The sequence below is a fragment of the Protopterus annectens genome, chromosome 9.part0 (assembly GCF_019279795.1).
Source record: "Protopterus annectens isolate FY-2018-M chromosome 9.part0, PAN1.0, whole genome shotgun sequence".
Lineage (NCBI taxonomy): Eukaryota > Metazoa > Chordata > Ceratodontiformes > Protopteridae > Protopterus > Protopterus annectens.
The window spans coordinates 979,404,628-979,419,491 of record NC_056743.1 but is presented as its reverse complement, the minus strand read 5'-3'; the positions used below and the strand labels follow the sequence as shown (position 1 = coordinate 979,419,491).

The window sequence follows — 14,864 nt, the reverse complement described above, 5'->3', positions numbered from 1 at the left end:
TGGCAACCCCTAACTGGGAAAAGCCGAAAGAAAAAAAAAAAAAAAGAAAAAAAAAAGAAAAAAAAAAAAAATATATATATATATATATATATATATACACATATACACACACACACACACACACACACACACACACATTTGTGAGCACCCCAATACATGTCAAAGCATGATAAAGGTCCTCAGAGACAGGGTAACCATGGGCAGGGTGCAGTAAAAATATTTCTACACTTGGGAACACAGCAGATGCAGGATCCCTTGTGACCCACCCTCACATCCACAAAGGTAAGGTTAGTTTGAAGAATGAAAAGTTCACTGTTAACACCAGGCATTAGTGTGTGAAACACAGTCACAGGTCAACAAATACTGAAAACAAATTAACACAAACCCTAACTGCCTCTTACAGCGATCTCTTCATTGCAGACAGTCATTACACAATGGCCCCTCTGCAATCTCACCTTCATATACCCCAAATGTTTCAGTAGCCCTCTCTTGTTCTGTATACTTAGCATTCTTTCTGGCATGTTGCTCCAGTGGCCAAACACTTTCTAAACACCAAACATTTCCTTACAATACTCTTGAATATGAATCTATGCCAGGTATGTGCACTCTTCATCTTAATTCCCAACTGACTAACGACATAGTGGCTCATACTGTGATTCCACACCTCCGTACTTGTGAAATGTATATACACAGTGCTTTAGTCCTTCTTTATATCCAAGCCTTTCCCTGATCACCACAGCAGTCCTCATCAATAGACACCCACTAGATCAAAGTCTCTCTCTCTATAAAGCCTTCAAAACAGTATAATGTGTCCAACCCATAGCCTTTCAAATGCCTGGCACAAGTATTCCCTGAAGTTTACCTTCCATACCTTACAAATAAAACTCTACTGACCTTTGCCACAGCACACAAACAGATTTTTTTTAATCAATGAATTTACAAATAGTGACCACTTTTTGATTTTTCTCTTTATTCTCTCCAGATCTGCTCTTCTTCTCTGTATTTTAGCCACAGCTTAAAGCATTCAACTGCACATTTTACATTAATTCTTAAATTGCCGTGTACCTTTCCATAATGCCAGAGTTGGAGGATCTCAATGAATCCTAGTCCTCTGTTCCTAACTACAAATTACAGTTGGCAGACTGCAGACACCCACCACTCAACCACCACATTAAGCATGTCCAGCCCCTGTCAAACACCATACAGCAGCATCACATATACTGAAAACACTCAGTTTTGCAGCACCTTTCTAGTTACCAACATTTTTCTAGACAGCTGCCCCTCCCCACACACTTACTACTAACCCACATTTCCTGTTGAATAGTTCTGCATCACCTTGTGAATTGAGGCTCAACAACTATACCCCCCTCAACTCTCCCTGCCAGTTTCCTGTGTGGAAAAGAGTGAAAGACTTTGATAAAATCTGATAAAATCCACAATCCTTATCTACCTCAGCTGTGACTGATACAGACAAGTATGTGTTTTTTTCTTCCTTGAGAAAACCTTGGTTGCATATGAATAAGTACAAGTCTATCATACAGCTCCCTATTGAAATGCTTTCTGCTGAAAAGCCGGAAAAAAAAAAAAAAAAAAAGAAAACACAGGATAAGAGCAAATTTCGAAAATTGCCCTTGTCCTTAAAACTTCTTTTTGCAATGGAGGGCAAGACCCCCATACCCCCGAACTTTGTAACAACTCTGAGATCATCATACCCTGGAGAAAAGGGAATATTCTGAGAAATGACTTTGGTATATACAGGTCCATTCAGTCTCCATATTTCAGGACTCACTCAAGCAGGTCCAAACATTTCAAACTGTTACCCTATCATACAACAAGCATTTAAGATATTGGCCATTAATTCACATGCCACTCAGATGTCAGCCACAGCACATACAAGAATATCGCAAATAACAACAATCTTTCAACGGCAGCAGCACAGTACAACTCTGGTGCTTCTTTCAACATTTTGTACACTAAACCTACTTCAATATACAGCTGTCACCTGTCCCTCTTTGGAAAGGACATTCCTGACCGGCAGTTGTGTTCTGTGAAAAAACATGAAAAATGGAAAATGACCCAAAATTTTAAGACAAAAAATATATCCTAAGCTTCCTCTAACACACCAGATGATAACTTTATCTGAAACATATTATTATTAGGAAACAATAAAAACAATTCAAAAGTTTACAACAGTGAGCACTTGCTTTGGAAATTAAGCAAAGTCCAGTTCTTTGCACTAGTGAGACCTATCATCTCCAGAGCATGAAACTTCCTGGCACTGGCCTTTAAAATTCATTGCAGGGGATCAGAAAAAGGGGCACTTTCTTGTTTTTCACAATGGAAGGTCTTTATATGCCAGACCCTAGATAATTAGTGATAGTTGATCTTTTTAGGTGTAGTTTATGTATTTAATAAAGTATGTGCTAATAAATAGGTCTGACTTTATGAGGAACGTGACAAATCTAGGGGAAAACAAGGCTAAATATAAGGATCTACATCACTGCGGGTGAGAGGTATGGCACTGGCTGTGGGTGTGTTATGTCCTGCAAAGTTTCGCATTTCCATAAAAAAATATCTCTGTGTATTCAACATACTCAATGAAAGAACAATGAGTGATGTGAATATCTAAAATTAGTTATGTCTGCAATTATATTTTCGACAGTCAATATATACTTTGTGTGTATATACAGAATTCCTAGTCTCGCCTGTTAATAAGTGGGGGCACTGTTTCAACATCATCCAAATCGTGGCTTTGTATTAGAACATTACCCCACCGTGATTTCCGCACAGGAATGGGCGTGCCCTACATGATTGACAGGGCTGAGTGACAAGCCATGCAAATTATACAGTGACATTGTGAATATCCATTGTGAATACTCATTCTTTGACTGTTTTTAACATAGGTTTCATCCTTAGAGTTACCACAACTTTTAGCATACGAAATATAAAACACAGATTAAATAAATTTATCCTCATTTTATATAAGTGCACTGCCGAAAAGCACCACATCCCCTGGGTGTCTGACTTGCTTTGTCACTTTGCACATAACCACATACTGTGCTGTAGGGTCAGAAGGGCAGTATGTATGCAGTATCCACAAGTTCCTGTTTTGCAGTCCATGCCCATAACCCGTGGATCCTGCCACCTTTCTTTGGTATAATGTTGTGCAGTAATTGCTTTTGCAGGGGAGGGGCTAGACCCCCCCTTTCTTTAAAGATTTTTCTGGAGATAAAGCAACGAGTAATATTCTGAGGCAGTGGAGGCAATGAATAAATTCAATAACTGTAATAAAAAAGACTTCCCAGAAAGGTCGCCACCTACACTTTTACAGAATAGGAATTTTAAGTCTATGTAATAGTTTTAACACATGCAGCATATAATATGCTGCATATTATGTGTTCACACCCCTCCCCTTTAAAGAATTGTAATTCTCAGCATAATACCTTTGCATAAATAGGTTCATAGGTTGGTACTGGGCTATCTGCCCGAAGGCATATATTAGCCTAGCCACGTTGTGCGACATTCACCGCCCCTTTAGTAGTTCCCTAGACCCTTGTACTAGCAGCTAGTACCCTTGGCCCCTATCTAGTAGTGCTGTTGGTATGAATTTTCTGTTACCCATCCACTCATCAAGGTTCCTCTTGAAGAGTGATAGTGAGGGGCTCTGTTTTATGTAGATCGGGACCCTTTCCATAGTAAGGGAAGTCTCTGCGAAGGGAATCTATCCCTCCAGCATGTTCTATTCATTGTTGTGTTGAGGTTTATATCCCTAGAGCGTGTAGCTCGAGTAGATTTGGTTTTGCTAAGATGGAGCATGTTCAACAATTCTGGGTTGGACATGGCTCTGTACGTTAGACAGAGATCGCCTCTGAGAAAGCGGTATGCAACAGAGAACAGTCTTAACTTTTTCAGTCGTGCTGCATAGGGCAACTGTTTGAGGCCAGTAATCCTCTTGGTTAGGTACCTCTGTGGTCTCTCCAGCTGCAGCATATTCTATGTTAGTTTGAATAGGTAAATCTGTTTGGATCGGTATAACATTTGTAAGTACACGGTCTAACAAATTATTTAGTCTAAGTTCTTCTTCTTTCGGCTGCTCCCGTTAGGAGTCGCCACAGCGGATCATCTGTTTCCATTTCTTCCTCTCCTCTGCATCTTGCTCTGTCACACCAACCACCTGCATGTCCTCTCACCACATCCATACACCTTATCTTAGGCCTTCCTCTTTTCCTGTTACCTGACAGCTTCATCCTTAGCATATTTTTCCCCAATATACTCTGCATCCCTCCTCAGCACATGTCCAAACCAACCTAATCTTGCCTCTCTGGCTTTGTCTCCAAACCTTCCAACCTGGGGTGACCCTCTAATATACTTACTCCTTATCCTGCCCACCCTCATCACACCAGAGCAAATCTTAACATCTTTAACTCTGCCACGTCCAGCTCTGGCTCCTACATTTTTGTCAATGCCACTGTCTCCAACCCATGTAACATAGCTGGTCTCACTACCCTCTTGTAGACCTTGTAATCTTCTAATAGTTCTTGCAATTTTCTTTGTAGAAATTATTTAGTCTAAGATGTAATAAATATATCGATGTTTTTGATCACTGCAAATTGGACATCTTGGTACCAGCAATTAAGGGAGAAAAGGCTTTGTATTGAAATAATTACAATGATTAGCATACTCATTTTTCTGAGGATTGTTTTGCCATCGTTTATTCACAGCAGTTTTCAAAATAAGCGTCAGGAGTGCTGGGCGGGGCTTGGGAGGTCCTTGCTACTGCGCATCTGGTGGGGTAATGTTCTAATACAAGTCCCTAATTTTGTATCATAATCTTGCCTTGCACTCCTAAAACTGGATTTTTGAATTGCTATCTATAAACACGGGTAAGCATTTAAGTCACTGACTACAATGCTTATACGTGTTTATGGATAAGCATTACAGTTACGGACCTCCATATAATTTAAATATTTTATTCTATCAACTAAATACTAACACCAGGACTTAAAAAGTGACTCTAATTAGGAGCATTTTACTTTTTCCCTCAGTACCTCTCGAGGTGAAAGTCCTAACATTACAGTCACATAAACCCTTAAGTGCCAGGCTTTAACTGCAAAGGCTTGGACCTTTTGATTACCCGGAAGGCGGATTTACGCAATCACAATGCGGTCCCCTGGGCGACTAGGGCATTCCAAAACACAGTAACATAGTAGAACATGCTGTTATCAAAGTGCATGGAAAAGCACATGGATTCCAACGTATACGCATATAAATACAACACATGGTGCCAGTCAGACTACATCACATGGTCACAGGTACCTGTACAGGACGGGGAGAGTCACGTAACAAACTATTAGAGAAAGCTTCCGTCAAGAGAATCATTTTGTTTTGTGCCTGTAGTCCTCACAAACAATTTTTAAGTAACATTCTCGCCTACCCCCAAAGTGTTAACATTATCAAGGAAAACTGTACCACAGCAAACATAAGGTCCAGTTTATGTAGGGTCAAACACGGGGAGTAGCGTGTCAGCTAATACTCACCCACAGCCCCCTAACAATCCCTGAAAAAAAACAGCAACTGACAGCAGCCAAATACCCTAACAGGCCTCGTGGCACCCCTTTTCCCCCCAACTGTAAGTAAGAGACCATGAAGCAGCTCTGCTTCTACACTTCTTAATTATCGTCAGGGAACCCAGTGCTGTCCCCATTTCCTAACATTCTTTGTTCGGACCCCAGGGGTCCTTTGTGACTTGACATGACGTGCTCCTATCCTAATATAAGCTGCGATAGCCGTTCTGTTTTTTTATTGGTACCTTTTTGTAGTTCTTTCCCAACCAGATGCGCACGCTGTCGAACTGAGACACTGTGTCTGACGACTCATAAAACTTAACATTCGGCCCCCCATCCTTCTTCCGCACCGCCATCTTTTACCCCCTATCGTTGCGAAACCCTGAGAAAAAAAAAATGACAGGACCGCTCCCGCCACCTCGTGGCCATTCAGTGCTGCTGCCGCTGTTTCGCGTGCCAGCTGTCCTACGATGGACTTGGAGAATTTGTAAAGAACAATGAAATAAAATTTGTTCAGATTCTCATTGTTGACATGTACTAGTACTACACGAGTTAAATTAATCAACTCGTGCATATCTTAAACCTCACAAAACCACCTCTGTAAAACGTCACATCGTGTAATATGCACCAGCCACTGCCGAACTTTCAAGAGCTGTGTTTAGAATTGTTCAACATTATATGGTTTTGTCACAAAGCCTTACAATCGTCTCAGGACCATCACGATCTTTAAATGTGTATAATTAACAGTATTTAAGTAACAAAATACAATTCTGAGTGTTGTGGCTAGACCTTTAATTATGATTCAAAATAGTAAATGTTAGTAAAGAAACGCAGGTCAAAATGGATATGTAATGGTAAAAATACATACATGAAATTATAGACATTATTTTTGAATGGGATTATAGTGCGATCATCTTGTAATTTACCTTCTAAAACTCTATGCACATCTGTCACGGTGGCCGAGTGGTTAAGGCGTTGGACTCGAAATCCAATGGGGTTTCCCCGCACAGGTTCGAATCCTGTCCGTGACGATAAATCTTTTCCCTCTTGAATATTTTTCATTCTCTGTAAAAGTACTGCTTTGCGTGACATATTAGATTCAAATAGTTATATGCTTGACTAATTTCCTGTGCTAATACAAGTCCCGCAAAACGTTGTGCAAGCTATTCACTGAATAAACAGTACATACTAACTCAAAAGCCAATAGGGTCCGATGTCATGTGGTTCGAATACTGTCTGTGACACTATCGGTTTTGTTTCTTTTATATTTTTAATTTTTTAATTTCCTTGTAAATTTATCGCTTTGTGTGACATGTTAGCAGTTCAAATAGTTACATACGTAACTAAGCCTGGCAAAACATTGTGTTAGCCGAACATCTCAACTGTACAGATTTTTGCCTCATAGTTTTGGTCCGTTACTCATGCAATTGCCTTTTTTTGGCAAACCATTTTTAAAAAATAATGACTGACATTTGAGTTTCAGAGTTCATACCCTTTAGAAAATTCATGCTAATTTTAAAAAAAAATGTTGCTTTATAAATTTTCCAAGTTTGTAATTGCAACGTTTAAAAAGGGTCCATATTTTTTATGGTCTTTTCCTCCAGTTATTGATGGCTTTGTCCGTATTTCTTGCTCTAAGAGGGTGAAAGATATGCATGCTGCTTATAGAGGTGCATTCCTATCAGGTACACGTGCATTTTATAGCGCTACATAGTAAACACAAGACATCTCTAAACATTCTGCAGTCTTTAAGTCAAATTCTCTGATGCCTAGAAACAAAAAAAAAAATACTGCTTTGAGTAAACTGTGTATGACTAGCTAAACCTCGAGTCTTGTTCATCTATACAAGAGCCATCTGAGCTGGACAGTTAAAAAAAAAAAAAAGGCTGAACATTGTGGAAAGGTTGTTGAGGAGTAGAAAATTCTTCAGACTGGCAGGTTGACCCCTACTGGTTCTGTTAGCTGATCAGACTAAGCAGCATGTTTTCTTATAATGGATATATTCATTTGCGGCTAGTAACTTCAAAGCAAGGGATGGACTGCAAAAAGTGACTGGCTAGAGCTAATTGAAATAAGGTGTGGCTCTATTATGACAGGTCAGTGACCATTACTAGTGATCAAACAACAGATGGAGGTCAGTCATTCTAATTTACAAATTGTCTTACTGCCTACTCATTACAGTCATTTTATGGACTAGATACACTGCAATCAACAAGACAAGCCTTAGATGAAATGGAACTCTGTTGAAATGGATCCATCAGTTCCTCCCTGCCGTACACTGTTTCCCCCTGCACCTCCTTAGTACCCTTTCTCACTCACTCCAGTCCTGGTCCCATACCATCTAGACTGATTACTTTTTCTTCAGTTTGTATTCCTTTTTAGTTTTTTCCTCCATCCATTTAATGCACCCTAAACATTCAAGACTCCACTGTAATAACTGTACAGGAAGTAACCTAATTAAACCAGGGGCTGGAAAAGGGGTTGCTAGGCCCCACCCCGAGTAGTCATAAGGTTCTCAATGCTCTGAGGTGCGTTTTAAGAGCTTTTTTAAACCATCTTTATCCAATGATTTTCTAAAGAAAAATCATAAGTAAGGAAAGCAATTCAGTCTTAATTTTTTTCTTATAAAGAAACATAAGTTGTGTGTTCTAAAGCTTAATGTTCAAACCTAAAAAATAGCAGTTACCAATAAAATGAGATAACGCATGCTTGCAAGGATACACAAATTCTATGTGGGAATAGTGCTTGTCTCCCTAGCCCTTCATTATTCTGTGTGCCCCTCTGGTACTAGACTGAGAAAAAAGTAAAATCATAAACACAGGCATGCATTATACACGAGGGTCAAGTGAAGGGAACACCTAGATAAAGCCTACACACCAACAGGGCATGTCTATAAACACCACATGGAAGGAATCACAGTCAAAAATTCATCCAGAGAACCAAGTGCTGTGAGATGGCAATGACACACACTGCACCAGTGATCAGTTGCTATCACACACAACCTACCCAGACTGTAACAGGCAGTTACTTGTTGTGTACAATGATCTTTGTGAATGAAGTAAAAAGAACTTGCAACTTCTCAATACACTGCAATCCCTCCCTCCCTCACCCAGATAGTAATTTCCACCACAGATAATCCCCATATCCATTGGTAATAGCCCTTTTATTGTCTTTGAACACATCACGTCTGAAAATAGTCACAATAAAGTATTCCAGCTGGTTTCATATAAATCCAAATTAATTCTGCAAACCCAGAATAATAACTGCTTAACTTGAGCAAGTGACAGCAGAGTCAATCATTTGTATTTACCAAAATCTCCTCTAGGTAGCAATTACACCAACCCACACTTATTGACTCTATACACCTTGTAATAAAATAAATTTCCCATAATAAGTTACACACACACACGACTATCAATTATAACCATTTATACAACTGTGATTATACATCAGAGATGTTTGATTGTGATCAAATTAATGAATACATACATAAATAACTACCATACAGAAAGGTATATACTCAGTGCTGCAGAATACAGTGTGCAACCCTCAACTTACCTTTCAACCTCTTATGTCAAGAATCAAGGAAAAAGCTAAAAAAAAATACAGAGGACAAAGCACCAAAAGTTGGGAACAGATATTGTCCTTAACTTAGGAAGTTGATTAGATAACAGACTTTGCATTAGCATGTTTTATTCTGTAGACTATTACATCTATTAATGCAAAGGACAGTTATTATTTACTGATTGCAATCCCCATTTACTTAAAAAGCTGCTAAAATCACAGCCTTTTCATCAGCATGCTTTTCCTGAAGCCTAGTAAGTATTAAATACAAATGTCATTATTTAGTTACCAGTCCTGATTCATTTTCCAAACAATAATACACACACACACACACACACACACACGCTAGGAAGAATAGACCACAATATGAGACTACATTGGAGACATTCTGTAAAATCAGGGCTGGTTGAAAGCAAGCATCTATGCCCCCAAACATTCTGTCATGCTGCTAGTTGTATGACTGTGATGTAAACCACAGACGTTTGATTGTGATCAAATGAATGGTTTGTTTGTGTCTTTCGGCTTTTCCCGGTTAGGGGTCGCCACAGCGGAACTCCTGTCCGCTAATGATTGGTAGTTGATTTTTACATGTCGAGTTACCAGCACTGACACACAACCTTCAACAAAGGTACGCCCGTTCACGCATATCTCCATGCAGAAGACGCTTTAGCTGAGAATCAAACCAGACAGTGTCTTACTGTGAGGCGACAACGCTACCGCAGCACCACCACCATGGGTTTTGATCAAATGAATGAATAAATATATAAATAACACACATAGGAATATACATTCTTAGCTTAATCCTGTCAGATTACAGTGGTTAGTCCACTGCTACCAACCCCCTTCTGCACATACCTCTCAACCGCTTAGTTTAACAATCAAGAAGAAAGCTAAAATGTGAAAAGTTAGCAAAATAAGGAATAAATGTTGCTCTTGTATAGTCACTAGAATAACAGGCTTTGCATTAGCATGCTTTTTCTGGAGGCTTTTAAGTCTTAAACTCAAATGTCCATCATTATGTAATGACCAGTCTTCAGTCATTTGCCAAAAACACAAACATAGGAAGAATACACAAAACACAAGACAAAATTAGAGACATTCTGTAAAATCAGAGACAACTGAAAGCAACTATGCTCCCATGCATTCCAACATATGGCCAGTTGTATAACTTTGATAGATACTGTTCTTGCATACTCAGAAATTCACTTAAGATAACAAGCTTTGCATCAGCATGCTTTAGTTTTTCAAAATGCTATTAAGTCTGAAACTTAAAATGTTTGTCATTATTTAATGACCAATCTTCATTCATTTGTGAGAAAAAAAAGAACACAAATATAATGAGGAGTAGACCAAAATATGAGACAAAATCAAAGACACACTGCAAAATCACACCAGGGACTGTTGGGAGCATCTATATCCCCCCACATATACTCTACAGACAGGCATTAAAATAAAATAAAAATTCTTATCTTCTGAAGTGGGAAAAGTACAGTTGTGTACCTACCATAAATGTAGATGTTCGAGTGTATTCACTGTTGCAGTCATTACACTTGGGTTATCCTGCTGGTAGGCTACCCGCAGTCGGCCTGAATACCAAAGTCCTGGTCCGGCATCGGTTGCTGTCACCTCTTCCCTGACGTCAGTGCGCCAGGGGTATAAAAGATGCAGCTGACGCCATTTTCTTCAGTTTTTCTTGCCCCAGATGTCAGGTGCCCCCAAAAAGGTAGGCTTAAAAAATCTGATTATAAAAAAGCATGCACATAACCTTCATCTACAAGCAAATACACCACATATGTTGTATAGAATAGAGAAGTACAGATAAGTCCCAGCAATGAAAGGGGGGTGGTGGGAGGGTAACCTGGACTGCAACAGTGAATACACTTGAACATCTACATTTATGGCAGGTACACAACTGTACTATGTTCATCGTGTTTCACTGTTGCAGTCATTTCACTTGGGTTGAATCCCAAAGATGAGGTTGGGTGGCTGGGCCTAAATAGAATTAGGAGTGGCTATGAGGCCCTGCAGAACTGCAGTGGCAAAGCCTGCTCTGGATTTAGAGTAAAGAGGTAAGTGGTAGTGCTTTGTAAAGGTGTGCACTGAAGTCCAGGTTGCAGCCTCCAAAATGTCCTTGGTTGGTACTCCTCTAAGGAAGGCTGCTGCTCTGGTAGAGTGTGGCCTAATGCCCTTAGGCACTGATTTGCCATGTTGTGAATAGCAGAAACGAATGCAGTGGCCTATCCATTTTGAAATAGTCTGCTTTGAAATAGCTTTTCCTTGCGATCCTGCAGCATATACCACTAAGAGTTGCTCAGTCTTTCTGAAAGCTTTAGTTTTGTCCAAGTAAAAGCGTAGCTGTCTGTGTATATCCAAAGAATGCAGAAGTCTCTCCCCCTTATTCTGTGGATTTGGATAAAAGGTAGGCAAATGTATGGTTTGGTTAAGAGCCACAGTGGATACTACCTTAGGCATAAATGTTGGGTTTGTCCTTAGTGAAACCCTGTCAGGATGAAAAATAATAAAAGGTTCCACAGCCATTAGTGCCTGTAACTCTGAGACTCTTCTTGCTGAAGTTATTGCTAGGAAAAGAGCTGTTTTCCATGATAAGTATTTTATCTCAGCTGTATTGGCTGGCTCAAAAGGAGGCAGTGTGAGTTTTTCCAAGACAAAATTGAGGTCCCATGCAGGTATTGGAGCTCTCCTTGGAGGTCTTATGTTTTTGGCCCCTCTGAGATACTGCCTTAGCAGTGGATGAGAAAAAATAGGTGGGCCCATATTGTAATGAGCTGAAATGGCAGAGGCATGGATCTCAATTGATGAGAAAGATAGGCCTTTGTCCAGCATCTCAGTTAGGTATTGTAAAATCTGTGGAATATTTGGTACAAGCGTGTCAATTCCTTGTGCCTGGTTCCAAGCACAGAATCTCTTCCATTTTTCTGCATAAGATTTTCTGGTGCTGGGCCTCCTGGCCTCCAAAATAACATCCATAACTGCTTTAGAGAGAGGTGTGTTCTGAATGGTTACATAATCCGCCATGCAGCCAGATTTAGGGTTCTGAGTTGGGTGTGCAGGATCTGATTGTTTTGTTGGATCAACAAATGAGGGATTTGAGGTAATGTCCAGGCTGGGCCTTGAGACAAGCTCTTTAGGATTGGGTACCAGTGCTGGCATGGCCAGTCTGGGGCAATCAGGATCATTTTTGGCTTCTCTTGTCTGACCTTTAGGAGTACCTTGAGGAGGAGAGGCAGAGGAGGGAAGGCATATACTGTAAGGGCTTTCCAGCTGAATGAAACGGCGTCCACTTTCCATACTTGTTTGTGATAAGTCCGAGTGCAGAATCTCTGTAGCTGGCAGTTGTGAGGGGAGGCAAATAGATCTATGTCTGGGCATCCCCATTTCCCTGTTATCATGCTGAAGATTTGTGGATTTAGTTTCCACTCGTGAGGATCCATGAGATTTCTGCTTAGGTCGTCTGCCAAAGTATTTGTCTTTCCTGGCAGGAATTGTGCTTGCAGGTGTACTTGATAAGTCAATGCTGTGTTCCACAAAGTCATGGCTTGTCTGCAGAGGGGGTTGGAATGTATGCCTCCTTGTTTGTTTATGTACCACATGACTGTAGTATTGTCCGTCTTTATCAGCAGTTGTCCCAGATGAAGTAGGTCCTTGAAGGCTGTCAGGGCATTCTGTACAGCTAGCATCTCTTTTTGATTGATATGAAGATGCATTTGGCTTGTGGGTCATGTGCCCACTTGCTAGTTGTTGCTGAAGCACCTACCAAGGGGAGAAAACGCTGAGAGAAGAAAAGGAGCCACTTTTGTGATTTTAAGTATTTTCTTCTGATTTCTTAAGTTTTACTGCTTTGCCGCCTACTTTTTGGCATTTTCTGGCTTGCTAAAGTTTATATCTGTAACAGTAACAGTACTTGGAACACATCTAGAGCCTGTTTACTGTATTTCCTGTGTTGCACTTAATTTAAAATCATTTTTTTCTCTAAAAACTGCATTTTACCTGATTTTGGCCTAGCACTCAAGTGTGGGGTCATTTATTGCACTGTTGTGATTATTTTGCTGCTTGTGTATCTCTGCTACCTTTAAACTACAAAAAAAAAAAAAAAAATCTTGCTTTTTTCCCCACTTTCTGAAAGTTAAGAAAGTTCAGTTACAGATTTGCTGTTATGAACTGTTTGGAAGTTTCTAGAAGGCCAGTGCTTACTTGGGCTAAAGGGAAGTCTCTGTGTTCACCAGTGGGAGTGGTTAACACTGAACGGCCTGCCTGTCCCTGGAGGAGTGGTTACTACCTATAAGCTGTAGTTTTATTGGCCATTTTGGGTCAATTCTAAACTCCTTGATCTGCCTCTCTTAAAACCCGACTGCCTCGTGGTTTTGGCATCTTTTCAGGCTTGCTAGTTGTTGCTGAAGCACCTACCAAGGGGAGAAAATGCTGGGAGAAGAAAATGAGCCACTTTTGGGATTTTAAGTATTTTCTTCTGATTTCTTGTTAAGTTTTACTGCTTTGCCGCCTACTTTTTGGCATTTTATGGTTTGCTAAAGTTTATATCTGTAACAGTAACAGTACTTGGAAGACATCTAGAGCCTGTTTACTGCATTTCCTGTGTTGCACTTAATTTAAAATAGTTTTTTTCTCTAAAAACTGCATTTTACCTGATTTTGGTCTAGCACTCAAGTGTGGGGTCATTTATTGCACTGTTGTGATTATTTTGCTGCTTGTGTATCTCTGCTACCTTTAAACTACAACAAAAAGAAAAAAAAATCTTGCTTTTTTTCCCACTTCCTGAAAGTTAAGAAAGTTCAGTTACAGATTTGCTGTTTTGAACTGTTTGGAAGTTTCTAGAAGGCCAGTGCTTACTTGGGCTAAAGGGAAGTCTCTGTGTTCACCAGTGGGAGTGGTTAACACTGAACAGCCTGCCTGTCCCTGGAGGAGTGGTTACTACCTAGAAGCTGTAGTTTTATTGGCCATTTTGGGTCAATTCTAAACTCCTTGATCTGCCTCTCTTAAAACCTGACTGCCTCATGGTTTTGGCATCTTTTCAGGCTTGCTAGTTGTTGCTGAAGCACCTACCAAGGGGAGAAAACGCTGAGAGAAGAAAAGGAGCCACTTTTGTGATTTTAAGTATTTTCTTCTGATTTCTTGTTGTTTTACTGCTTTGCCGCCTACTTTTTGGCATTTTCTGGCTTGCTAAAGTTTATATCTGTAACAGTAACAGTACTTGGAACACATCTAGAGCCTGTTACTGCATTTCCTGTGTTGCACTTAATTTAAAATAGTTTTTTTTCTCTAAAAACTGCATTTTACCTGATTTTGGCCTAGCACTCAAGTGTGGGGTCATTTATTGCACTGTTGTGATTATTTTGCTGCTTGTGTATCTCTGCTACCTTTAAACTGCAACAAAAAGAAAAAAAAAATAAAAAATCTTGCTTTTTTCCCACTTCCTGAAAGTTAAGAAAGTTCAGTTACAGATTTGCTGTTCTGAACTGTTTGGAAGTTTCTAGAAGGCCAGTGTTTACTTGTGCTAAAGGGAAGTCTCTGTGTTCACCACTGGGAGTGGTTAACACTGAACAGCCTGCCTGTCCCTGGAGGAGTGGTTACTACCTAGAAGCTGTGGTTTTATTGGCCATTTTGGGTAATTTCTAAACTCCTTGATCTCTCTCTCTTAAAACTCTACAACTGTCTTTTTGCGCAGTTTTGCACACTGAGCAGTGTCGGGCAGCGCCGCCT

General features: G+C 40.0%; 1 protein-coding gene and 1 non-coding gene across 2 annotated transcripts in view; one reads left to right on the top strand and one right to left on the bottom strand.

Moving 5' to 3' along the window:
- Positions 1-5,952, bottom strand: part of SMARCC2 (SWI/SNF related, matrix associated, actin dependent regulator of chromatin subfamily c member 2) — a 2,789,858-nt gene extending 2,783,906 nt beyond the window's left edge. The window contains exon 1 of the mRNA XM_044083737.1: positions 5,810-5,952. Coding sequence (XP_043939672.1) covers positions 5,810-5,920 — 111 coding nt within the window. The 5' untranslated portion in view covers positions 5,921-5,952. The remainder of the gene's footprint in view (positions 1-5,809) is intronic.
- A 561-nt stretch (positions 5,953-6,513) lies between these two features.
- TRNAS-CGA lies at positions 6,514-6,595 on the top strand. The gene has a single exon. It is a non-coding gene; the product is annotated as a tRNA-Ser (tRNA).
- Positions 6,596-14,864: the final 8,269 nt, after the last annotated feature.